Raw genomic sequence first — 27,181 nt, 5'->3', positions numbered from 1 at the left:
GACAGTGCCATTCTACTGGAATGTATAAACATAAAAGAGAAGAGGTCTCGATTAACTGTTGGTAAGTTCACAAGGAAAAACTCCACAATCATGCAATAACTAAAACCGTTTGACCACATTGCTCATGGTGTGATATGTACAAAGTGATGAAAATGGTCAGCATGACGACTTATTATCTAGATTTAAGAATTGAAATTCTCTACATTGACGAGAAAGGCATTTGAATCTATTTCTTTTCACTTTTTTAAATGAAGGATATGAAAGAATTGATTTTCTTTTCATTATCTCCAAACAACTAGATGAAATAATTTTTTTTTAACGTAAGAGAGTGAGTAGAACAATTCGAAAGAGTTGAGCTCTCCTTGACTCCACATTCAAGTGATCAAGTCCTTGCTTCTCGGGTTCGTAGCACCAGCAGGAGCTACTAGCCATTTTGTCCGTAGCACCAGCAGGAGCTACTAGCCATTTTATCTCTATGATCATTAATCTCATGTCCTCTCTTAGGCTCGACAACTTCATAATTATCATAGTAGCCATCAAGATTATCGCAATCACCAATTTCATCGGTCATTGTAGGCATTACTAAGAGCAGTATGAATGAGATTGTGGAGTATTACTTTCTTGCACCTTTCCATGTTGTGATCCACTTCTCAACTTTCTACTATATTTCCTCCTCAAGTATGATTCATTAGGATCAGCAAACACTCTAAAGTCATAAGTTGAAATTCTTTTCTCTACTACTATGTATGACATATTTTACAATTCCACTCATTACTTTTCTTGAACCTGCAAAAAGCAATTTGGAACAAAAGAAGTAGATAAGTGGATAAAAGAGTGGATAAAAGGACCTCACAAGCACTCTCTTTACTTGTATCACTCAAATTGTAGTACTCAACCCTCGTGTATACTTTATATCAAGGCTTTTTACATGTCACACACACAAGCTTTCTACGACTCAAGGGATGCTCCTTAGTCTTTTCCAGGAACCAACTCCTCAAATGCTCAAAGCACGTTCAAAGTATTAGGTCCAGAATGAAGTTTAGGTTGAAAAAAACAAAAAGGACAATAAAACTATTGCCTCCGTCGCAATTTCAGTGGCATACTTTCCTTCTGCCATGTGAAGCGGAACCTTGGCGTAGCTGGTAAAGTTGCTACCATGTGACCAGGAGGTCAGGGGTTCAAGTCGTGGAAATAGCCTCTTGCAGAAATGTAGGGTAAGGTTGTACACAATAGACCCTGTGGTCAGGCCCTTCCCCGGACCCCGCGTATAGCGGGAGCTTTGTGCACCGGGCTGCCCTTTACTTTCCTTCTGATATTGTCCCCAAAAAGATGTCATGCTTCCTTTTTTTTAGAAATAAATTAACTTTAAACTTTTCATTTTGCCCTTGATGATAAGAATTATAGCCATTCAAATGTCTGCCTTTTTTAGGCCACAAATTTCAAAAGTCTTTCTTTTTTAAACCCTTGCCCATTCAAACACCGCCACATAAATTCGGACGGAGCGTGCAATCTGGGTAGGTAGGTAACATACAATTAGTCAATGAAAAGAGAAGGTAAAAGGCACACAAGGAATAGACTTAAATAAGTATGAACGAATACTTACCTTATCTAGCAAGAAGTATAAGATCCATTGTTTGGAATTGATTAGGGAAAATCTGTTGATTAGATTCAAAAAGGTATAACATCCAGAAACAATCCAAAACTAATTTTAACTCAAAAACACAAGCAAAATCAACTTGCTGTTGCAGGGTAAAAGAAAAATGCATTTGCATTTATTAGTGATGCATTCATACCCCAAGTGGACTTTTGAAATTTGAGGACTTAGGACAAAAACCTTTAATGTAAAATTTGCAGAAAAACCTTTTCCTCGAAATATTTTCTGCAATATTCTTCAACCCAAACTTTGATTTTGATTACTTCCATTTAAAAACTAGGTTTACCACCACCATATTTCAACGACCAACAAATATAAATGAAATTCATGGTTTTTGGGCCCTACATTGATCTTGGTTTTTCATTATAAATAAAAAAAGACAAAGGGTGTGATATAGACAGGTTAGGACTTTTCATGCGAAATGAATTTTGAATGATTACTTACAATAATGTCGAAAATCTTACTTATTCACTGATTAGGAAGTCAATTTGATTGAAAGCTTGATTAATCTTCATTTTGCCTCTCTTTAAGTCTTTGCTTAAGCAGGAAAATTAGAGTGTGGCAGAAGGTCGATAGTAGGGGAATTCACTTCCCGGAGATTTCTACCTTTTCTTTCAATTACAGAAGTTATCTGATTGTCCTTTTTTTTTGGACTAAATAGCATACATACTTGATAGAAAGATAGTAAATGATAAAGTTGTAATGTTAATGCCTTCATCTCATCTAAAATTAGATTATTTGAACTCGACATGCAATTGTTAAGTGTCTTTCATAAGTATTTCCATACTTTGATTTCAATTAAATAGTTTAATGATGGGGGTAATGGAAGATGTCGAGAAGTTAGTGGTTAAAATTAGTGGACGGAACACAAAATTTTCCACAAAATTGTGAACCAATATGAGATATGATATATTGACAAGTTGAGGATTACCGGAATTTTATGTGAAGACACGAGTAAGCTATTAAAATGAAAATTGTCATATTTACAAGAACTTGCTGGAGACGAAAACATGGAGACGACCATTTAAAATAGACCGCCTTAGATTTTCATATCTAGAGAGGTAATGAGTAGAGAGGCCCTCCTCGATTGAGAAAATGGAGTAGGTTAGATTTTGAAGGAGATAAGGCCAGATAGATTCCATATGGTTTTCTATAAGCATTGCTGATGATCAGAGATGATGTGATCGAGGATGTTAATTTTTTTTTCACCAGCTAGGGAAGTTTGTAAAGAGTTTCTACGCTTCTTGCGTTGATGTCAAAAAGTTAGGAGCCGAAGGATTTAGTCCTTTAAGCTAGGTGGAAATTTCTACAAGTCATTTTGAAACTTCTAACAGAGACATTGGAAAAGATAATTTGTAGGTTAGTGGCTGATATGCAGATGGCTTTTGTCAAAGAACAATAAATCATGGACACTGTGCTCATCGCAAATAAATGCCCGAACAGTAGAGAAAGCCGGGAGAAGTTGGCATCATGTGTAAGCTGGACATATAGAAAACCTAGCGATCATGTCAGTTGGTCCTTCTTGTTGAGTTTAACTGATTAACAAGAGATGACTTTTTGGGAAAAATGGGTGAAATGGATGAGATTTTGTATTTCCATATTGAGGTTCTCAATGATAATAAATGGTGCCTTAGATGATTTTCCCTTCGTAGAGAAGGTTGAGACTAGGGTACTCTTGTCACCTTTCCCTTTTTTTTTTTAAGGTAAGTTAACTTTTTTTAAGAAACTTCAAAAGAGTGCCAAGGGGGTGCCTTCAAAGTACAAGCAAAACGTCATAGGATAGCAATTACTAATAAAGCTTCTACATTTCCATAAAATCTAATAACTGCACCAAGTCTTCTACTACCCTTCCCTTACACAAAAAATATAGAGATTCTGCAAGCAACTATTTTTAGCGTAGGAATCTGGGTCCTCTGATCTTCAAGGCATCTTTTGTTCCCTGACTCATAAGGGAATGGTCATCCATGTCGTTTTCTTCCTTTTGCCTACCGATTGGCCCTACCAACTTTCCAGCAGACTTCTAACACTAACACGATTTGACATGACCCATTTCACACCATAGATATTAAGGAATCGATCCCAGATCTGTCTAGTCTGCCGGCAATGAGGAAACAAATGATTTACAGACTCCTGATTGTCAACATCCTCCTGGATATGTAAAGACTAGCTGATTATCTCGGAATGCCTTTAGGGGCAAATACAAGGTTGTTTCTTTTTGGCAAAGCATCATTGAATGATTTGAGATCTTGTAGGCTAGAAGAGACAGTATCCATCATTTGGAGGAGAGTGACATTGATCAGTAGTGTACTTGATTCACTCCCACCTACTTGAAGTCTCTATTCCTATTCCAGGTGCTGTGCTACAGTCCCTTGATAGGCTGACAAGGACCTTTTTATGGGAAGGAATGAAAGAAAAAAGGTCATTCCATCTAATAAAATGGGACATTGTGACTCTGGAAAAAGAAAAGGTGGGCTTGGCATCAGGAATCTTAAAAGAATCACAATAATAACTTATTAGTGAACAACAACTACAAACCCAGTATAATCCCATAAGTGGACCTTATCCCTACGTAGAAAGTAGTGAGGCTGTTTCCGATAGAACCTCGACTCAAGAAAAGATGAAAAGAAAGAGTAGTAACAAGCAGTAATAACAACAAGAGAATAAGAAAGCTAAGCGAAAGGAACAATATGTAGTCGTAGAAATTTACCAATAATAGAATACAAGACTACCACTAATACTACTAGTACGGGAAAGAGACACTCTCGACTACCTACTAGTCTTCTACCTTAATTCTCGACCTCCACCCTTTCCTTAATAACTTATTAGTGAAATAACTAAAATGGCTATGGAGGTATGATAAGGAAGAGGGTGAGCTGTGGAAAAAGGTTAGAGCTTGTAAGACCGGGAAAATGAAGTTTGAAATACTAATCCTGTGAACGCTCCTCATATTTTACATTATGGAAACATATTAGCAGCCTTTGGTCAGATTTGAATCAAACACTGTAATTCGGTTGGGGGAAGAAAGAAGTACTAACTTTTGGCAAGATGCTTGGAGGGTCACACTTCTCTCAAGATCATATCCCTGGATTTTTTTAGTTTGGTTGTGGATACAGAGGTCACAAACAATCAGTATAGAATAGGGGGTGTGGAACCTAAACTTTAGAAGACAATGCTTCGACCGATAGGTGAATAGGCTAGCCCAATTACTCCATGACATTTAGCTCTACATCAACAAAGGACTAGCAGAGATGTGGACACCTCAAGGATGGAACATCATTTTTAGAAGACAAATCAACGATTGGGAAGCACAAAGAGTGGTTGAATTCTTCTGTGCACTAGAGCAATTTAGTGGATTACAAGCAGGTGAAGATTTACTATGGTGGCAGTGTAGCAGTAAGGGTTTATTCAAAGTTAATGCAGCTTACAAGAGGATGAATTACTCCAACCAACAGATAGCTAATTGGCCTTGGAAACACATCTAGCAGATAGCCAATTGGCCTTGGAAACGCATCTGGAAAACAAAAATTCCTCACAAAGTTGCTTGTTTTGTGTGGCTACTGGCTAAGGAAGCAGTCCTTACACAAGATAATTTGACGAAAAAGGGTTTCATTTTATGTTTTAGATGCTTTTTGTGTGGGGAAACAGTAGAGACAGTTAACCATCTTTTCCTTCACTGTAAGATAACATCTCATCTATGGAGAATTATTCTTAACCTCAAAGGTATTTCCTGGACCATGCCTGGGAAGGTTATAGATACTCTTAAAAGCTGGGAGGAAACACGACTATAGGCAAAGAACAGGACCAGATGGAGAATTATACTTGCTTGCATTTGGTGGACAATTTGGAAAGAGAGAAACTCAGATGTTTTGAGAATGTGGAGAATGGGGAGCAGAAGATCAAGTTAAACTTTATTTTGCTATTGCATTTTTGGTGTAATCAGATCTACACAATGATACTGACACCATTATTGATTCAATATAGAGAGTGTCAGTGATAGTTAGAGACTCTTGTGTATATGGTTTTAGTACTACCTAAGTACTGTTTTGCTACATATGAAATATAGAAAAGTTACCAGTTTTAAAAAAAAGAACATGTACATTTGGGTAGAGAAAAGGCAGACTCACTCACATGATAAGGACAATGCAGTGGGGTTTTCTCAGTTGTGTCATGCTGTAAGTGGTGAAATAATGGGGCAAATAGCTTTCGTCAATTACCATAAAAGGCGATTTGGAAATCAATTGCTCCATATAGAGCATCACGTTTTTTGTCGGTAGCAGCCTATGAAGCATGTCTCGCCTAAAACAACTAATCGATAAAGGAAATGGCCATGTCCAATAGGTATTTCTTGTGTTTTGGAGAAAAGGAGATCAATAACCACCCGTTCCTACATTGGAGTGCAGCAAGACAATTATGGGTGCTTTCTTTCCATCAATTTTAAGATAGCACTAGGTTATGCCTTAGACAATACAAGCGTATTGGTTTGCTGCAGGAGTTGCAGTGTCTCTAAACCACTAAGAACATACTGGAAAGCATAGTATGAGTTTGTTAGGTACTTTGGAATGAGAGAAACTCAAGATGTTTTGCAGGCAGAAGCAACTCAATGTTGAACCTCAAGTGTATGTGTTTAGGATTTTTTTGATGGTGGTGGTGTAGGGGCCCGCTCGTGCTCCTTGACTATTCCATCTGGTACCTGCTACCTCTAGCACACATACCAGATAACTCTACCCACTAATGTTTTGGCAAATGGAAGAAATCACTTGTTTTTTTTTTGTTTTCGCTGGGATTTGAACTTGAGACCTCATGGTTGTCATCCTACTTCATTACCCAATAGGCCATACCCTTGGGTTAGATGTCTAGGATTACTGGCTTCTTTTTGCAATTTACGAGATCTTTTTGATGAAAACGGTATGAATGTCTTTATTAGCTCATTACAGGAGTAACTTTGTATAGGGGATCCCTTCCTTTTTGTTTTTGTACAGCATGACCTCTCATTTTGTAATGTCTAGCACTAGTTTAGTACGTGGCTATTTCTGTTATTAAAAGCTTAATTTACTGATCAGAAGGAAAGATGGTGGCATCTGAGTGTAGTATTCAATTTGCTGCAGCAAAATAACCACAAGCTTGGTAAGTCCTCTCAGGACTAGGGCCACTTAGATTTTTTTTAACTATACGGTTAGATGATTGAGGACAAAACTTAGGCTACTTCCTTTTTCCTAATTTTGTCTCACTACAGAATGTCTATTATGTTCATATTTAGTGTAGCTGTTTTTGGTTTAATGTTTTATGTTAAGCTTGTATTTCCTACATTAACCTTAGTCTGTTTTCTCATAGTAAAGGTTAACACTTTGATTGTCTGTACGTTTAATTTCTATATTCTTTTGTGGACTTCTTAAAAAATCTTTTGGTTTTTGCAGATAGTCGGGCTGGAAACTCATTTACGTCATACATTACTGCAAAGGTTGTATTATATATTTGTTGAAGGCGTTGACTGGACCCGCTGGGCTCTTTCTTTTTTGCAAATTTCTTTGGCTTCGTTGTGCTATTTAGTCGTGTACCCATTGGCTTTTATTCTTCCTCTAATACTTTTTCTTGATTTCCTTCTTCAGGTCCTTGACAACATCCAGTTGTCCATCAGAAATGTTCATATTCTTTATCGTGACATGTTGACCTCTTCGGTATAGTTCTACCCAATTGTATTTGAGATTGTTTATTTTCCTTGTGTACTCATTTTGCTTTCCGTTCGAATTCGTGAGCTTGTTGGGCTATTCTTTTGGTCCTTAACTTTCAGAATTTTGCAATCCTTCAATGCTAGTTTTTCTTTTTTCTCCGGGCTCCTCCCTTACCTTATTGTCCTTCATGTCCCTTGTTTGTCAAATGCACCTAATATCTAGGATGAAGCACATAAATTTGGCCATAAAAAGAGTTACTAGAAATAAAAGAGTTGGGAAGACACATCTATGAGTTTCTCAAGGAAAGAAGCCTTTTATGTGCTTTCAATGTGAGGTCGACTTTAATTAAGGGAGATGATTTACAGCTTGTGTCAAAGAACTAGCCAGATTTTATAGGCAAATGTGTGATGTGAATTCCAACCTTATATTTGCTTAGGGAATTCTTTTTGCATGTTATAATGTTTATTTATCCCTTTTTGTCTGTTTTTAACATTGCGAAATTCAAGTCCAGAGTTATAGATCTTTCTTTGCATGTCATTCTGCCTACTAGTTCTCTTATCTCTACAACTCTTGCCCTGAACAAATGTGGTGTTTTGAGGCTTTTAAATAAGTCATTTCTTGATGAGTTAAGTTTGATTACTGCTCAATAAAAAAGAGTCAGATCCTATAGTTCCTTCTCTCCTTGCTATAGAGCTTTTACCTTGTCTATTTCTTCTCTGTCTATGACCCAAAATTGGAGTGAAGCTTTTGTCGATCCTAAACGGAAGTTGGTTTGGGAACTTGTCACTTCACCACCGGATGAGAAGTTGGTTTGCTGCAAATGAGTTTTCACTATGAAACACAAAGCTGGTGGCTAGATTCAAAGATTCAAAGCAAGATTTGTGGCTGAGGATCCATTCAGAATTATAAAGTGGACTATCAATAAACATTTCCTTGTTGCTAAAATGAACTCAATTAGAATTCGTTTGTCTTGTGCAGCTAATATTGATTAGGACTTACAATAGTTTGATGTGAAGAATGCATTTCTTCGTACAGACTTAGAAGAAGAGGTGTGTATGGAAATTCTTTCTGGATTTGATACGGAACATAATCATGGAAAGTATATAGACCGAAGAAAGCCTTATACGAATTGAAGCAAAACCCTAAAACTTGGCTTGACGGATTTTGCAAAGAAATGATCTACTTTGGACACCCACAAAACAATGCTAATCATACTCTCTTCATAAGACAATCAAAGCGGTAAAGTCACTCTTCTCATAGTTTATGTTGATGACATTGTAATTATGGGAGATGATAAAGATGAGATTATTTGCTTGAAGAAGTTGTACGCACAGAAGTTAAGATCAAATATCTTTGGAAATTGCAGTACTTCTTGGGAATTGAGGTTGTCGGATAAAAAAATGAATCTTTATTTCTCAAAGAATGTATATTGTAGATCTCTTGAAAGAAATTGATATGACAGGTTGCAAACCAGTAGAATCAACTATTAAAAGCAATCATAAGTTACAAACATGAGTTGAAGAGTCTATTGAAAAGGAGAGATATAAGAGGTTAGATTTTTGTTTTTTGTTTTTTTGAGAAGGTAACGTAGTTGTGTATTAATAATAACAACACAAAGGGTGTGTAGTTCTCCATGTTTACAAGGAAGAAGAGAGGAAAAACAACTCTTTATCCTTTATCTTCTCACAAGGATTCTAGTACATCAAAGATAGATTCAGGATATTCTCCATATTCTTGCTTACACCAAAAATAAAACAAGACCAAACATTCATTTTCAGTTTCTGGATGTTAGTGGACTTATATTCAAAGCATGTTGATTTCTTGCATCCCAGATTGTCCACCAAATGCAAGCAGAGACAATCCTTCATCTATCTTTATAACTAGAAGAGATGCTCCCTCTATTCCAACAAGCTAGAACCTCAAGTATTCTCCTCAACATAGCCCACCCGATACCCCTCAAGTTGATGAATATCCTTCATCATTGAGTAGTCCAGTTGCAATGTAAAAGAGATGAGTGATTGTCTCTGCCTCTTGACCACCTAAGTAATATCCGGAGAAAAGTTGGTAACCTTTCCTGATAAGGTTGTCCCGAGTTAGAACTGTTTTTTTTGCCAACAACCAAGTAAAGCAAGCAACTTTGTATGGAATTTTTAGACTCCATATCAGTTTCCATCGCCAACACCCAATTTGGTTGTTTAAAAGGTTGAACTCCTTGTAGGCAACAATGATGATTTAACTGAAAACTCTTCCTTGCCTATGCCATTGCCACATTATACAGTCTTTACTAGTTGAGGTCCCTTTGAACTATTCCAGAGCATTATAGAACTCTGTTACTCTGTCAATCTGTAAGTCATTAATTAGTCTTCTGAAGGTTATATTCCAACTTTGATTTGCCCAAGCCTCCCAATTTTTGCTACTTGCGACTGATTTAGAGAATGTATGTCTAAACAAAGTTATTCCAAAGATCCTTGACCTAGCCAATTGTGTTCCCAGAAAGATATCTTCATTCCATCTCCAACTCTAAATTTGGACTTGTGCACTAGTTTGGGCTACAAATTCCTGATAGATTTCCGTAAGCTGACCCTATAAGAATTGTTAACTGCTTTGGTTGTCCGTTCTCCTTCAATCCCATATTTTTCCTTAGTAACATCTCTCCATAGTGACTGGACTTTTGCTACAAATGTCCATAACCATTTCATTATCAAGCTCTGATTCTGAGCTTTAAAATTCTTGATTTCAAGACCCCCTTCCTTCTTACAAGCTAAGTTAGATTCTCATTTAACCAGATGAATTTTCTTTATATCACTATTACCTAGCCAAAAAAGTTTACTCTTAAAGCATCCATCCTTTTCATTACATTAATAGGAATGAAAAATAAAGACATCATAAAGTAGGCATAACATCTAGAACCGAATTAATCTATCCCCATGGATAGATACTGATTTTACCAGTTAGATAGCTTCTTCTCTTATTTTTCTAGCACCTCATTTCATATCCCCTTTGATTTATTCTTGACCCCCAAAGGCATCTACCTCTTATGATGGCCATCTACTATGAATCCACTAGTTTATTCACCACTTTCTTGAGTCTTTGTTAAAAGTTTTGAGAAAATTTTGTAGACACTACCAATTAGACTGATAGGCCTAAAATCTCTCAAACTCCTTTGCTCCCACCTTCTTAGGTATCAATGCCACGAAGGTAGCATTGCAACTTCTTTTCAAAGACCCTTGTGCATGAAAATTCTGCACAACAACTACTACATCAGTGCGTACCACATCCCAGCAATGGCTAAAGAAAGCCATAGAATATCCATCAGGTCCAGGAGCTTTATCCCTTGCATGTGCCTTAACACTACTCCATATCTCTATTCTTCAAATGGACTTTGCAATATTTGATTTTCCTTTGGAGTAATAATAGGATAGGTCCTAACATTAACATGTAGCCACCACCCCTCTACTTCGATATATAGTTATCGGTAGAAAGTGAGTATTTCTCTAGTAATTCTATAGTGTTGACGGAAATTGGTCCTTTAACTATTAGCTGGTCAAAGTTGTTGTCTCTTCTGTGAGCATTGACAATTCTATGAAAGAATTTTGTTTTCCTGTCACCTTGTTATAACCAAAGAACCCTAGAGCTTTGTCTCCAAACCACCTTCTCATGTTTTGCAATCTCCTAAAATTCCATAGACAAGACAATTCTTGTACATATTTCTTCTTCATTCAGGCTTCTTTGATCTTGTATTTCCTCCAATTCTACAAGTGGATTAATGATACTCGCTTTCTCTAATTTCAAGTTTCCTTGAGCAGATTTAATCCATTCGTTAAGCTTCTCCTTCAAAGCTTTTAGTTTAAAGGCTAGAATAAAGTCAGGCCTTCCTTCACCGACAAAAGAATCCCATCACCCTCTTATTCTATCTCTGAAACCGCTAGTCTATTAGCCATGAGTTTTTAAATTTAAAATAAGACTTACAGGTTCCCTATTTCCACATTAGAGCATCAGAGGAGTATGATCAGATTGTGAGTCGGTGGAGTGTTGATTGTTTGATGTTTCTGAAGCTTCATTCCAATCCACTGAAACCAAAAACCTGTCTATCTAGCTGCAATACCATGCCTATCACCTTTCCTCCAAGTGAATGTTCCTCCTGAAAGATGATGATCCACCAATTCCATGTCCTCTACAAACTCTGAGAACTCAGTCATTGGTTTGTTAGTTCTGTTGCAATTTTTCTTTTTCAATGGGAATCTAATTGTATTGAAATATCCACATACCGCCAATGGCATAGGAAAAAACCCCTTAGCTCCTGCCACTTCCTACTAGACTTTTTCGCTTTCTTTTTCATTTATCTCTCCCACACTAGACCAGATATAGCTTGTTCAATCAGTTTGGTAAGTCTATGATCCCGAAATTCTCATAAGCAAGTTGTTTTTCACATTTTGCATATCTGAAGTCTTCGCTAGGAAAAATTCTCCTTTTCACCAAACTTGGTCACTTCCAGGTAGAAGCCTATACGGATGCGGATTGGGCTCTACCTATACAGATGCTGATTGGGTTGGATGTAAAAATGATAGAAGATTTACGTCTGGTTACTGTACACTCATAAGAGGGAAAACTTAGTTATTTGGAGAAATAAAAACACAAAGTGTACTTGCTAGATTAAGTTCCAAGGTAGAATATAAAGCTATGTCCCGGCGTGTTTGTAAACTTCTGTGGCTACTAAACCTACGGGAGGAATTGAGATTGTCTGAAAAAGGAAAACTTTCATTGTATTGTGATAGCAAGGCTGCAATCAGTATAGTTCATAATCCTATTCAGCATAGCCAGTGTTCTAAAATGTGGAGGCGCGAGGCACAATTTCTTACTTAGTACGAGGCCAGGCATAAGCTCCGAGACATGGGGCGTAAGCCCCGGGACGTGGGGCATAAGCCCCATGGATCTTTAAATTTTTTAATTTATAAATCAATAACTTAATAACACGAAAACATAGAAAGCACATTAAATTTTTAAGAAAATTAAAAAGAATTAAAGAAACTCATAAAAAATAAAATATCTAGCATGTTTTTGCAAGTATAAACAATGCAATAGTGTTTAAGTTATTATGAGATACAAATCAACTATAATGTCTTAATTGTTGAACAATTAGAAAACTACAATTTCGTAAAAATGTTATCAAACTATACATTATACCTCCTTAAAAGTAAATAATCAATAAGCTGTATCAATATTATAATTTAAAACATCACTCCTTCATGAATAAATACAAAATTGCTTTCAAATAGCAAACATTAAAAGAATGATAATCTTGAGAGATATAAGACTAAGACATGAAAATTAATAGCAAGTGAAAATATAAACTTCAACTATCTATTCTTAGAAGAGGTTCAATGGTATTCACCATGACGATACTCTCAATTAGTAAATCTGCAATACCATGGCTCGTTATTTGAGTTACTCTCAATCTTCATGCTTCTATCGATGAAAATAGAACATTTATCACTTATTAGTTAAAGAATTTTGATGGTCAACAGTACTAATTACAGAATTCGACACATGATTTGTATAGGAACTATTAGGCGATCCTTAGGCATTGGGCGTTTGACATGTTTAAGGCGCACAATCGGGCGATTGAGGCGTAATCATCACAAAAAATAAGCTCCACACGTGAGCCTTAGGGTATTTTTCTAATCTTGAGTACCAAGAAAGCCTTTTAAAATTTTGAGCATGACAGAATGAAACATATTGAAATTGATCGACACTTCATCAAAGAAAAGATTACAACAGTTTCTTGACTTTGCTTCATGTGTCATAAGAGAAACAACTAGTTGATGTGCTTACTACAGGTTTCAACAAACGATCCTTTCACACACTGGTTTGCAAGTTGGGGATATGTGACATCTTTGCACAAACTTGAGGGAGAATATTGATTGTAGGAGGATTTTTAGGCTTGATTCTAACGTAACCATTTTTATTTGATTTGATTAGCCTTTATTCTCTTTCCTTAATTAGTCATAAGAACCTTGTATAAGTAGCATCTTCTTGGGATGTAAATATAAACACAGAAAAACAAGAAGCCTTTTTTTCTTCTTGAGATCTTCAGTTAGCTCATCTATAAATTGGATAAACAAGTAGGGCTCAAAACCGATCTCTCGTATAAACACACGATTATAGGAACTCTTTGTATTTTGTTTCTGTTATTGCTCTTCTCATATGGGAAGATGCGGGAAGCGAGGCCCAGATGGTTTGGGCATGTACAGAGGAGAAGCCCAGATGCTCCAGTAAGGAGGTGTGAGCGGCTGGTTGTGGAAGGCACAAGAAGAGGTAGAAGACGGCCTAAGAAGTATTGGGGAGAGGTGATCAAGCAGGATATGACGAGGCTTCAGGTTTCCGAGGACATGATACCTGATAGGAAGTTGTGGAGGTCGAGTATTACGGTTGTAGGCTAGGAGGTAGTTGAGTCTTGCGTTACTTTGTGTCTTTGTGAGCCTAGTCCGGTAGGGTTTTGTCTAAGATAGCTAGGGGTAATGTCGTTTCTTACTATTTTCTATTTTCGACGCAGGTTCCACTTACTAGCCATTGTTTTTGCTTTGCATTTTTCTTCTACATTTTATGTTCCTATTTTTCCTATGATCTTCGTGATGAATCTAATATTCTCTCCTTTTGTCTTTTTATTATCTTGAGCCGAGGGTCTTTCAGAAACAGCCTCTCCACCCCTTCGGGGTAGGGGTAAGGTCTACGTACACACTACCCTCCCTAGAACCCACTTGTGGGATTCTACTGGGTGGTTGTTGTTGTTGTACTACTATTCTCATAATAGCGATGGCTCATTCATATATATATATATATATATATATATATATATATATATATATATATATATATATATCCTTTACGGTATTTATGCATTCAATATATGAATTCCTTTCTTCTCCATTTATATATACTGAAATCTTTTCTATATGTTGGAACATTTGAATGCTTAATGATTCATAGAAGAAAGAAACGAAACAAGAAGTGCTCGTTTCATCTAAATCTTGGATCATGTCTAATGATGTGTGGAAAATACAAATGAAGATTCAAATCAAGTAACCTAAAAAGCATGCTTTTTAGGTTAGTCTAACTGACATGTACAAGAGTAAAGCCGATTCGTTGTTGCATAAGAACCCATACAAGTTAAAGGAAACAGGATGTCAGAAAAAAAGGGGGGGGGGGGATACTATGGCAATCAAAACAACCAGATCAGTCAGAAGTTGAAAATATTAGCAAAATTAACCTCCTGAGATCCTTAAGAAAATGTATATTAGCCTTTATGTGTCGGTAGACAATATAATGAATTTCTAGTACACTTTTTTTTCTATGAATATTTTTTTTTTCTGTATTATATTGCCCTGAGATGAGTTTATATGGAGTAACATAGTTAGTGAGGATTCATATAGCCGATTCCAACTTGTTTGGGATTAAGGCACAGTTGTTGTCGTTGTTATGTATATTAACCTTCATGTGATGTTCCAAGCAATTACTTGTTTCCTTTTTTGTCAGGCAGTAACTGTGTTTGGTATGAAGCTGTCAAGTTTAACAATTATGAGGCAGCTAGTTAGGTATGACTCTTATTGGTGTTGTATCTTTTCCATGTTCTCTTCATGCAGTCACTTACATTGATGTATTTGCTATGTTTGAAAAATATATTGTTCTTTCTTAACAGAGTAAACTCATATTTCTCATGCATGAGATAGTCTATCCAATGCAGGGAGAATTTTGTGTTCCTCCTTGGAACTGGAATTCCTTAATGCTTAAAAGGCGGGTATGATATTAGAGGAGTATTAGGCCCTTCTTACAATGCCAGCAATTATTTGGTCAATGTTTCTATCAGTCTGTGCATATCTAGAGTCAGGCTTCAGCGTGCTAGAGTAGTTTTATAAATTTGCTTCCAGATTGCAATGGGTTGGGAAGCTATTCTGTACGGTTCTGTATTTGACATGTACTAATTTGTCATTATCTAAGTACTAGTCAATCTCATTAGAAACTAAACAAATTGTTTTATGATGGTATACTTTGAAGTCGCGGAGATAATTATTTTTTTCTTTTCCAAAAACAATTTCTGTCTGTTTAACAAATGGCAGTTACAGGTGTTTCTTAATCAATAAAAATCACAACATGTTGTCTACCCTAATTGGCTTACATCACACCCCTAAGGGTGCAGCCCTTTCCCAGACTCTGTGTGAACGTGGGATGCTTTGTGCACCGGGCTGCCCTTTTACAATATGTGCTTCATTTGTGCAAGAGTTATTTCCACAAATATTGGCTGCAAAGCATTCTTTGGTTTTTAAGAATCAACACCTGCACCATTTGTGTCGTTTACCTTGTCCTTTGTCCATTTAGTGGGAAAATGAGAGATGGGCGTGTCAACAAACTTGTTGAAGTAAAAGGATTGGAACTCTACTGTAGTACCTTCCAAAGTACTGATGAGGTGATGAGAGACTATGCAGTGGATTCTAACAGTAAGGGCAGAGAATCGGAAGCAAATGATGACAAATATATGTTGGTCCCACTAGATGTATCTTTGTCTCTTTCGGTATGTGAATCTGATACTCAACCTTTTGTTCTGTTGTTAGTTGTCTATTCCTTTTGTGTTTTGAATTAAAACAAAAAAAGAGAGGTCATACTTGGGTTCACCTATAATCAGCACTTTCTAAAATGAGTTACTTTATTGCTTTCTTTGTTATATAGGTTAAAATTAAACGGACCACTTGTGAGCTTCCCAATAATTGACATCTAATAAGTGGTTCCATGCCTTTCTTTCCAGGCAATAGGTAGCAGCTTTTTGTCCAACATCACTTAACCATCAACTATACCTCAATTCCAATTACTCAGGATTAGCTATATGAATCGCTATATCTATTTAAGGTGCATTTTATTTGTTAACCGCATCCCTAAATGTAAGGATTTAAGGTGCATTTTATTTGTTAACCGCATCCCTAAATGGCAGTTTTTCATCTCCAAAATGTAACTATGATGTAAGGATGCTTCTGTTTTGATGGATATCTTTTCATCAACTTCTCCTCTTGTATTTGAACTGTTAAATGTGAGCAGTAGAAATCCTTTGAAGCTTTTCTTATTACTGTGCTAAGTCTAAATCGTTCAATAAAAATTTGACTGAAGCATCAACAGCATTCTCAAGTCTTAACTTATTTTCCAACTGAAGTTGAGCCATACTTTTATTTGATATGCTTTATGTGATGTGCAGATGATATATGTTTTATCAACCGGCTACTTATTTGCGGCAAAACTGGATTCAATTCCAATTAAAGAAAATGAAAAACCTGTACAGATGACCACCCACCCCACCCCCACCCCCCTTTTCCTACTAAAAAGTAAAACCAATGGTTCAACATGATTGTGTGCTCTATGTAGTTATTTAAAAATTTCCTATCTAGTTTTAGTTTTCTTTTCCACTGGGGAAATTTGCCTTTGACTTAGATCTGTATTAGATTTTGGAAGAGTTAGCCGGCCCTTTTAATGGGCTCATACACACTTATTTATATTACAAGGTCAAATCAATGTGTCGTTCTGTTTTTATACTTTATGCTTCTTTTATTTATGTTTTCTAATGAGCTGTCACCAATTCTGATATAGGTGAACCGTTCAGGAAGGCTTGAGAAAGATGTTCCGCAATACTTCTTAAGTATAGAGTTGAATAATGTGGTTTGTACAAGATATTTCCTATCATTTTAAAGAATTTCATTTGCAATTCAGTATCACAGTAACATAGTTGTTGATCTCCTTTTTCATTGCACATTAGGTTGTTTCTCTGGATGAGATTCAAATACAACAAATCTTGAGCATTTGTGACTATTTGCTGACATGTCAATTGAGAGAGAAGTAAGATGTCACCATTCGCCTCGTGTATCTTTTAGTTAATATCTGTTCGTTGAGGAGCTCAATAATTTTATCTTGAACTATTTCATTTTCACTCTTTGAATTGAGACATTTACTTCGTTTTTGTTATGTTTCCCCTTTCCATTTTTTGTGATGAAGAATATTTCATTGATGAAAGAAGGATTGAGAACTAGATGTCAGCCTAGAAAAAGTTTACAATAGTAACATTGATTTGCTATTTGTCTATCTTTCACTTTTCTAACTAATATCTTAGATTTCTACAATATTCCTTCCCTCGAGCTTCATCTTTCTCAACGGAAGTTTTGATTGCAACAACTCAAAGCGGAATCTGAGATTGTTTAAGCCAAAGCACTCGATGTATTTTCATGATTACCTGAGCTGTTTAAATCTTGTTTATGGTGCATGAAAGAATCTTTATGCGAATAGAATGGTGTGCTAAGCTGTTGTATTACATTTTCAAACAGCTTATAGGGAAAGCATGTCTGGTTTATTGATATTCTCATCTCCATAATTACAAATGATATTGCAATAACAAAAAAGGGATAAAATCCCCAAGACATGTGAGCACTCGCTAGAACTGAGCTATACAAAAATATAATTCTCCAGAAAGCTCAATAATACTCGGTATAGAATTTGTGCTCCACAACAAAGAAAAGCAGCATGATGCTTGGCGCAGTATCCCCTCTCTATTAGTATTGAGCAGTGCTAACATGGACTGGAAAAAGGAAAAGTGACGTGCTATCATTTGAAAGTTAAGTGCAACTATTGGGTAAAGCATGCAGCTGCGTATATGTAGTTTGTTTGTTTCGGCTTTTGACGACATTACCACATGTTTTCCCCCCTCTATTTTTTGAATTTCGTACAGAGACAAATATCTCCACTAAGGTTTACTTCCTCTTATTGATGTGCAAATATCTCCACTAAGCTTTACTTCCTCTTATATATGTGCAAGATATAGGAAGTGATGCTTCTCATAAGAGGTGCTTCTTAGCTTGTCGCGCTCCTTAATGTTCCTTGTATTGCATGGCTTAGTATTGGAATATCAACACGTGATTCTCCCCTAATCACATCCAATCATCAATGAATCCAAAAGCCACTTGTATACAGTGGTTTTCCTCCACTGTCACAATGGATACATTACTTTTTTCCAAAAAAGTTTCAAATATCTGCTCCCAAATCCTCCCGGAATCGCCTCTTGACCTCCTGGTCTGATCCTACCTGGGGCGCATTCGCTAACCACGTTTACAGTAAACCCTCCATCTACAAGCTTAATACTCATCAACCTATTATTTACCCTCCTGACCTCGACCACTAACTCCCTGTGTCCCCTGTCAGCTAAAATACCTACCCCCTTCTTGCCCCAACGCGTCCTGAGTACCACAATTTATACCTGTCTACATCACATGCCCTAGTACCTACCCATCTAGTCTCTTGGATACATGCTATGTTGATCTTCTGTCTTCCTTTTCTGAAGAATCTTACCTAACTCAATAGACTTCCCCGTCAACGTCCCTAGGTTCTAGGACCCGACTCTCAGCCTAGAGGCTCCCTTAACCCCATTCCCCCCCGCCGCCCGCCCCTCCTGAGGATATGACCTTGCTCTCACATCGTTCGCCACAGCCACTATAGTCTAAAGGGGTATTAAGTAAGCACTACTACGAAAAGCAAAGAGCGACAACAAAGGAATATAAGCTAAGAGGCCGAAGGCTTAAAAACTCAAATAATTCAAGTAGCAAGTACCGAAAAACACACAAGTCTACCTAGAGCGATCAATCCAACTACAGGTAACACAATCAAAGGTTGCCGGCGCAGGCAAATAGAACACAAGAGATATATAACAGATCTTGGAGAACACAACAGGGAGCAAGGTACACGCGTCTAACAAAGAAGAATAGACAATGAACACGATACACACAAACAGGATACACACTACTAATATCAACTAATATCAAAGAACGAATATGCAGTATAAAGTAATGGACTAGGAACGTTAGAACTTGGTTTTGTCGTCGAGTTGTGGATTTCTTTTTTATTCTGAAGTTGTAGATAAGTAAAAGATTGATTTCCTATATAGTATGCTATTTTTTTTCAAATTTACCCTAGTTTTGGTTCTGATTTTGGGAATCAAATTGTATCTCGTCTCAAATTTTTCCGTCTGTCATGGTCAAAGTACCCAAAATTGTCTGACAAGATCCGGTACAGATCCCATACCCACACCCATATTAGTGTCGTGTCGACATGGGTGCGGCACCTAAACTGCTGTGTCGGAGCAACTTAGCTTTAAACCAAAAGTGAAACAAAAATATACTGTTGAAGACACAATTAAGTAAGAAAATAGAAGTGTGTTCTCTCTAACAGCTTAAGCTTTTAGGTGAGATGATCACAAACATGGTATCAGAGCAAGCAGAGGTCCTGGGTTCGTGTCTCACCGTCACCCACTATCAAAAGTAATTTTCACGTGCTTGGCTCATAAAAAAGAATCAAGCCCGCACGCGAGAGGGCGTGTTGAAGACACAATTAAGTAAGCAAATAGAAATGTGCTCTCTCTAACAGCTTAAGCTTTTAGATGAGATGATCACACACTTAAAACATATAAAATTCATCTTGATCCTTCGTTCAGGGTTTGCCAAATCTTCACGTTTGAGTTTCTTTCCCCCAAAATTGTCCACCAAATACATGCCGGGACAATGTGCCACCACCTTATGCTCCATACCTGCACCTGAGCCATTCCAACATGCCATTATCTCATCAGTTCTCCCGACCATTCTCCAGCTTAGGCCTTTCATGCTCATGAACAACTGCCATAATCTACTAGTAACCTAACAATGTATGAATAGATGACTAATTGCTTCATTGTCATTGCCACACAATAAACATTTTGAACACAGTTGCATCCCTCTCTTTATCAGATTGTCATGGGTCAGGATAGCCTGTTTCACCACTAGCCAGCAAAATACTGTCACGTTGAAAGGTATTTTCTTCTTCCATGTCTTTCCAATGCCGGGGTCCATAGTGTTGATTACAGCTGATTAGAGTCCCATATGCTGATTTCTCTGAAAAAGTTCCTTTCTTGTTCTGACCCACACTAGCTTGTCCTCTTGTTCAGCAGTTCCCCTTAAAATCTGAAGAATTCAGTCACCTGCACACTTACCAGTCACTCAGATATCTCTAAAGGTGAGATCACAGCCCTGTTTGCTCCAAATTTCAACTAAAGTTGCATCAGGTTGTTGTACTAAGCTGAAAATATCTGGAAAGATTTCTTTGAGAGGGCCATTCCCAATCCAGTCATCATTCCAAAAGGAAGTCTTCAAGCCGTTTCCAACTTTAATGCTGAAGTTACTTGCAAAATCTTGACAAAGGGTTCTTATTGATTTCCATACACTCATTCCATAAGATTTGGTAACAGATCTTGTGCACCACTGCCCTTCTGTACCTTTTTTGTCATTTATCACCTTTCTCCACAAAGCTTGGTCTTCAAAGGGAATCTCCATAACCATTACATCAATAGAGTCCTGTTGTGCTTTCTCAGGTTTCTAATTCCCTAGCCTCCTTCCTTCTTACTGCATGTGAGAGTCACTTGACTATCTACGGTAGCATCTCTACTCCTTATTACCTTGCCAAATGAAATTCCTCCTCATTGCATCAATTCTCATTGGCATGCCACAAAGAGACATTATATATGTAGGAAGAGCATTCAGCCCACTATTAACCAGGACAATCCCCACACACCCCCCCCTCCCCCTAAAAAAAGACATAGAATTGCTTTTCAACCTAATCTTTTTACTATTTGATTAAACATCTATCAGAAAATCGTTTACCCTTTCTAAATTTTTTGATGTTCGGTTTTGTTGTCCTTACATTGTAGGTACGGACGGTTTCGTCCTTGGTGGAGTCCTTTAGGTAAAAAGCTTAAAGGCTGGCAAATAGCATGGTGGCAGTACGCACAGCAATCTGTTTTACTGGATGTTCAACAGAGGTTGAGGAGAACTTCTTGGAAGTACCTTGGAGAGAGGCTGTAAGTTGATCATCTCGAGAACTTCTCCCCCAACCAATATGGGAAAATCATTAGGAGGTCTTTCTTTCTTGTTTTGTTCATTGGATATCAGTCTAGTACAGTTAACTATTTGGCATTTCAATTCTTCATACTCGTATAAGTTTCATGTTCATTTGCACTTCGTCAATGTTGAAATTCAAATTCTCACACTACTGATTATTAAAAAAGAAAACTTATTTACCAGCTGATGGAATTTTGAAGATATTTGATACCTTGGCCCGTCTTTTCGTCTTGGCATACCATGTGCTACCCGTGTTGGATGGACTAGGGTATATCATCTATTTTCCAAAAATGACATACACTATCCAGAAATGAAATATGCTAATGTATGATAGAAAAGCCACATCCAATGATACACCCTCGTATGTGAGAATGAAGTAGCATTCTAAGAGTTCTCTTGTTATTTAGCAGTAACGATTCTACCTAGTGGTTAATCCTTTAGGCAATTCCCTAAACTTTGATATTCATCTCTGTTCCATTTTTCCTTTCTATTTGTGGTTATATGGTTGGAGGGAAATGAGATAGAATCATAGTATATCGTGTCTTTACCCATATCTAGTACTTGAGCCCTTTTTATCCCTATTCTCCTTGTTGTTGTTATGTGTTATCCACTATTTTGTTTGTGTAATATTCATCAATGCTTTCTATGGACAAAAGGATATGTTTTAGAAATTCTTGATACTGTTGAGTCCCAAATCGGCTCAAGATGGGTAACTTGGATTCCTTATATGATTTTGGGCAATCCTCAACTCATGAGTTAGCTTTTGGGGTTGACTTAAGCCCAATGTACATTTATATGGTATTAGAGGCAGACCCATCTTATTATTTACCTGATGTTGGGCTCCCATCTTATATTATCCACGCTCCAAATGTCCAGTCCTAGGCATGCAGGAGGGGGGGGGGTATTAAGTCCCACATCGGCTCAAGATGGGTAACTGAACTCCTTATATGGTCTTGGACAATCATCACCTCATGGGTTAGTTTTTGGGGTTGAGTTAGGTCTAATGTCTATTCATCAATACATTATAGGTTCGTTTTTTTCGAAAGTTTTGCTATGTGATTCCTGAGGATGCATATACCGCTACTAGTATGTTTTTGGAATTATTGTTGTCTGATCCCTAAGTGCATATACTATGACTACTATGACTTTTTTAGGGGGGGGGAGGTTATAGCAAGATGTTTGATTTCTTTCTGTACATATGAGTGTGGAGCATGGCCAACGAGAGGAGGGGGTGGGGAGGGTACTGGGATTAAGAAGGCACGTTTAATCCTTTTCCCTTTTCCTCGCCCTTTAGAAGTGGATTATGGTTTGGTAGACTAACAACCCATTGCGATTTACTGCAAAATTGCTGCCAATCTTTGGTAGTAATTTCACTCCTTAACAACATCGGCCATTAAGGGATAGGAAGGTCTCTTTATGTGGGAAATTCTCATCCATGAGCGGGCTTTTACGGTTGAGTTAGGCTCAAGGTCCATTTCTTTATTCTCATCCATGAGCAAGCTTTTAGGGTTGAGTTAGGCCCACGACCCATTTCTTTATCATGTACATACTCAGTATTCTCTTGGTGCGCTTTATCTTGTGAAAGCATAAGAAAAGAGGGCACTTCTTTTTTCCAGTCGGGGAAGTGATGTAGTGCAGAGGGAGGAAAAAGTTACTGTTGAATGTGTTACTGTTTATGCTGCACTCTGATCTTTAGCTACTTTCTTTTACTTGGTAACTTTAGAGTCTTATTGCTGTTATCTGATTAGTTTCTTAGTTCTTAGGGTATGTTTCTTAGTTGTTTTGACTTCCCTTATTTTGTTTTAATAAGCTTTTGATTGAGAAAATTGGGGATCATACCTTGTTTAGGGCTATAGCTCTAGATTCTTCTCTTATGGATACAATTAAGGAGCATGCAACCTTTATTATTGAAGATATTTTGCTTTTAGGCTTTCATGTTTTTTCCTCAATAAGCATTAGGTTAGCTTAAAAGGATTTTCCATGATTTCCCTTTAAAGAGCTAGTTGCTTTGAAGTGATTTGGAGTAAAACTGCTTCCTGCCACGCCTTTGCTTCATCGGTATAGCAGTCCGATTTACTAATGTAGTGTGCCGACTATAAAGAAAATGGATTGGCCTTAACTCAACCCAAAAGTTAGATCATGAAATGAGAATTGTCTTAAATCATACAAGAAGAGAACAACTCATTCCCTTACTAACGTGGGATAATCGACACCAATTATTCATAAATGATGAGACATTTGGCTTTTCCCTTTTAACCATATGTTAAAATTTGATGCAATTTTGGAAGTAATTGTACTTAATTTGTCATGCTAGAAATCGCCGCCGGAAGTATGTGAACTTGTACAAGATAAAACTGAAATGCCTTCGACAAGATCAGGTTAGTGACTTCCAATCTAGTTGCCTATCAGTTTCTTTTTTGTTTTTTCTCTTTTGATATACCCGTTATGCTAATTCCTTTAATGTTTAAACTTCTCCCATTAAAGGGGAAATTCATTACGAGAGAGATTAAGAAATCAAAAGAATTCTATGAGTGAAAAGAGTTAAAGAAAAAAGGAATATCTCATATACTCCCATGGAAATGTGCCCAAAGAATTGTGTGCTGATTGCTTGTGGTGTTTGTATCCCACATATTCCATGTTCTGCTTTTTCAGCCTTTTCTGAATGCATTTGCTCTTCTTCATCACGATAAAAACTGGCATTGTTTCCCTGCAATTATAGACCAACACATGACATAAGAATCTCATTCTTCTACTATTCAGGATTAACATGAGCTTAGCTGTGAACCTTGTGTCCCGTAATGAAAAGAATAATACAACAATACTTAAGAATGTCTGGGAAAAGGATACTGGAGCAATTTTTCAAGATGGGAAATGTATCTTAACTCTCTCACGGCGACGAGGAAACGGTTAGCATGGACCCAGAAAGCTCTCCTGGATCCTCCATACTGAGTAGGCATTTGGCCATAAGTTTTGGAAGTTTTTTTTTTTTTTTTTTTTAATTTCTTTTTCAAATATGTGTTTGTTTATAGAATTAATCCAGTGTTTCAGAGATTTTGAAAACCAAAACTTCAAATCCCAAATACAGCTTAAGACATTTTTTTTGGGCCAAATCATGATAATTTGGGACTTTTTAGCTGAACAAACAAAAAAGGGACTTTTTAACATGTCAAAACTTTTCCCAAAATTCATGTCCAAACACATTTTCAATTTCAAATCAAACTTCACCCACATCAGTTTTTTCATAAAATATTTGGGAATCTATGTCCAAAAGGGTCCTAAGTAAATTAGCCACTAGTTGAATTTGGAATGCCAGAAAAAAGTCAACTAGAATTTCTTATTCTTCGGTTATGTTTCCACAACCATTTGATAGAACTGTTGTTACTCACCTTGATATCCAAATGATTGTGACTGGGTTTCATTTCTTGTCCCACTAAACTAGTGTTTCAATCATGTCTTCTCGAGAATAACATGTCAGTATTGTTAAGAAGTTTGACCGTGGATCTAATTCAACCTGAAAAGTTAGTTAATGAGGTAAGGATTGTCCAAAAGCATATAAGGAGATAATAATCCATTCCTTAACTAATTTGAGATACTTGAACACACCTCCGCGCACCCAGGGTTAGACATCTTGAGGCGTACAATGTAACATAGGGGTCTAATATTGGGTAAACCAAGAATATGAATATGTCTGCTCTAATATCACATTAGATAAATGCAAATTGTGCCTAAGTCAACTCCAAAAATTAGTTCAGAAGGTGAGAACTGTCCAATACCATATAATTAGACAACAACAGCAGGTTGATCCACCATAGTCGCTGATACAAAAGTAGATTTTTCCCAAATATCTTCTCTTCCTTCTCTCTAGATTTTCTCTCACTATGACCCACCCCAATGACCCACCACCTCAGGCCCCACCAAATTTACCAAAGCCCACACCTAGAGAAAAAGCAACCACTAACGTAAAATCATTTCCCACATCGACATGTAGCCTAAACCCACCTACCACCACCACCAAATTTCTTCCGACCACCAAATCTAGCAACCCCAAATCCGCGAAGGAAGTGAATAAATCCATTGATTCTCAGGTAGAGGAACATCTGGATAACAATAACAACAACGATGATTCTGGAACACCTGAACAAGAGCCTTCTGAGCAATCGAAGATAGAAGATGAAGTTTCAGATTCTCAAGCAGCAAAGACTAACCACAATAGTAAGAGTTCAGTTCAGAATTTCCCAAAGGTATCATCAAACTTGGATACGATTAATCGCAATAAGAAGGCAAATGCGTCAGAGGCTGCAAATGGGAATGAACAGGTGGGTGCTAATTCGACGAAGCCAACTTCAAATCAACGACAGAGTGCAATACTTATGAATCCACATGGTGCTAGGATTAGAATACCTACCACAACTATGAATAGACAAAACAATCCGGGTTCTTCCAAACCATCTTTTGTGGTTGCTGTTTAGGTAAAGTTGGCAATTGGGAATTCAGGTAAAATCCCAGTTTCAATCAAACATGGTATGCATCTTGGAAAAGCGGCTGTCTTTTTCACTGCTGAGGATTATTTTGTGAATCTTGCTCAAGATTGTAAATTTACCATTATTGGGAAGCTCTATAGGGGCAAACCAACGATGGATGACATAAGGAGAGAGTTTGTTAGTCAATTTCAGCTTAGGCGAACTGTTAAAATTGCACACTTTGATCATCAACATGTGTATCTGGATTTTGATAATGAAGTTGATTTTAATCGTGTGGGAACTCAATCATTTGTGAATATTGGAATAGCTCCAATGAAAATCATGAAATGGGCCCCAGATTTTAGGCTAGAAGTGGAAACCTCTATTGTTCCAGTTTGGATCTTAATACTTCAGCTGCCATGGCATCTGTTCAGATGGGACGTTGTTTCTAAAATGGGCAGTGCAATTGGGACTGCTGTAGCTCCTGATATGGCCACATATTCCAAGTCTAGAGGAAATGTGGCTAAGATCAAAGTTGAAATTGACTTGCTAAACCAAAGTTAGATGAGTTATGGCTTGGGTTCAACACTTTAGATGGCAAGGAAGGTGGGGTATGGCTGAAGATTGAATATGAGGGTGCCCCTAGCTATTGTCAATATTGTTTCATGCAGGGCCATTTGGAAAGTCAGTGTAGAAATAAAATAAGGGATGAGAGGAACAAAGCTCAAGTAGAAGAAAAGCAGGTCAGTGCCAATGCCACAGAGATGGAGAATGATTTTCAGAGTGTAAGCAGAAGAAGGAAAACAAGAGATAATACAATAAAAGCAAAACCAGAACAATCACATGAAGGAACCATTAGCAAATCACATGTCACACAAACTAATAAACACAATAGCAGGAAGACTAACGGGGTAGTTTTCTAGGAACCAAGCATCACACATTCAGAAAAGAGTATAGTAGAAGTTCCAGGCAAGGGTAAAGGAGTTGATAAAATTCCAGAGGAGGTGCATGAGACATTCAGGGGTAGGGACCTTGAGGGAAATTTGGAGAAGATATCCACAAAGAATCCAAATAACCAGAGAAAACGACAAGAACCACAAATGTTGAATGTACAAAATGAGGAAGTAGAGGCAAATACAAATATTTCTAGACAGACATACTGGGCAATAAAATGGAAAAGATAGGATGGGGAAAGAAGATCAGGTGGCAGAGAACTCAATGAACACTAGGGAAGAGCAGGCTACATTGGGGGAAATAGTTCCCGAGTCACCTGAAATGACTCTTGGAATTAGCAAGGCACATGAAAGGTAGAAACAACTGGGCTTGATGCTGGGTGCGGGCGACGATGATAAGTCATGGGCGGTGGAGCTGTAGAAGGTTGAACTAGCTAGGTGGTGGCACTGGAGCTATAGGTTGTGGAACTGGAGCTATAGGTGGTGGAGCTGCAACGGG

At 37.3% G+C, this 27,181-nt stretch overlaps 1 protein-coding gene across 5 annotated transcripts in view; it reads left to right on the top strand.

Moving 5' to 3' along the window:
* Window positions 1-27,181, top strand: part of LOC104210888 (intermembrane lipid transfer protein VPS13) — a 92,338-nt gene that overhangs the window by 14,096 nt on the left and 51,061 nt on the right. For 4 of the 5 annotated variants that reach the window (XM_070171261.1, XM_070171264.1, XM_070171263.1 and 1 more), the window contains 8 exons: window positions 7,069-7,112; window positions 7,261-7,329; window positions 14,857-14,915; window positions 15,697-15,889; window positions 16,951-17,019; window positions 17,117-17,196; window positions 21,080-21,229; window positions 23,584-23,647. In XM_070171261.1, the coding sequence (XP_070027362.1) occupies window positions 7,069-7,112; window positions 7,261-7,329; window positions 14,857-14,915; window positions 15,697-15,889; window positions 16,951-17,019; window positions 17,117-17,196; window positions 21,080-21,229; window positions 23,584-23,647 (728 nt within the window). Of the gene's footprint in view, window positions 1-7,068; window positions 7,113-7,260; window positions 7,330-14,856; window positions 14,916-15,696; window positions 15,890-16,950; window positions 17,020-17,116; window positions 17,197-21,079; window positions 21,230-23,583; window positions 23,648-27,181 lie in introns of those variants that run through there. The other variant, XM_070171266.1, reaches the window with a different exon arrangement.

This window comes from Nicotiana sylvestris, chromosome 3 (genome assembly GCF_000393655.2).
Source record: "Nicotiana sylvestris chromosome 3, ASM39365v2, whole genome shotgun sequence".
Taxonomy (NCBI): domain Eukaryota; kingdom Viridiplantae; phylum Streptophyta; class Magnoliopsida; order Solanales; family Solanaceae; genus Nicotiana; species Nicotiana sylvestris.
The sequence above is the reverse complement of the archived record's forward strand: the minus strand, read 5'-3'. Positions and strand labels throughout refer to the sequence as shown.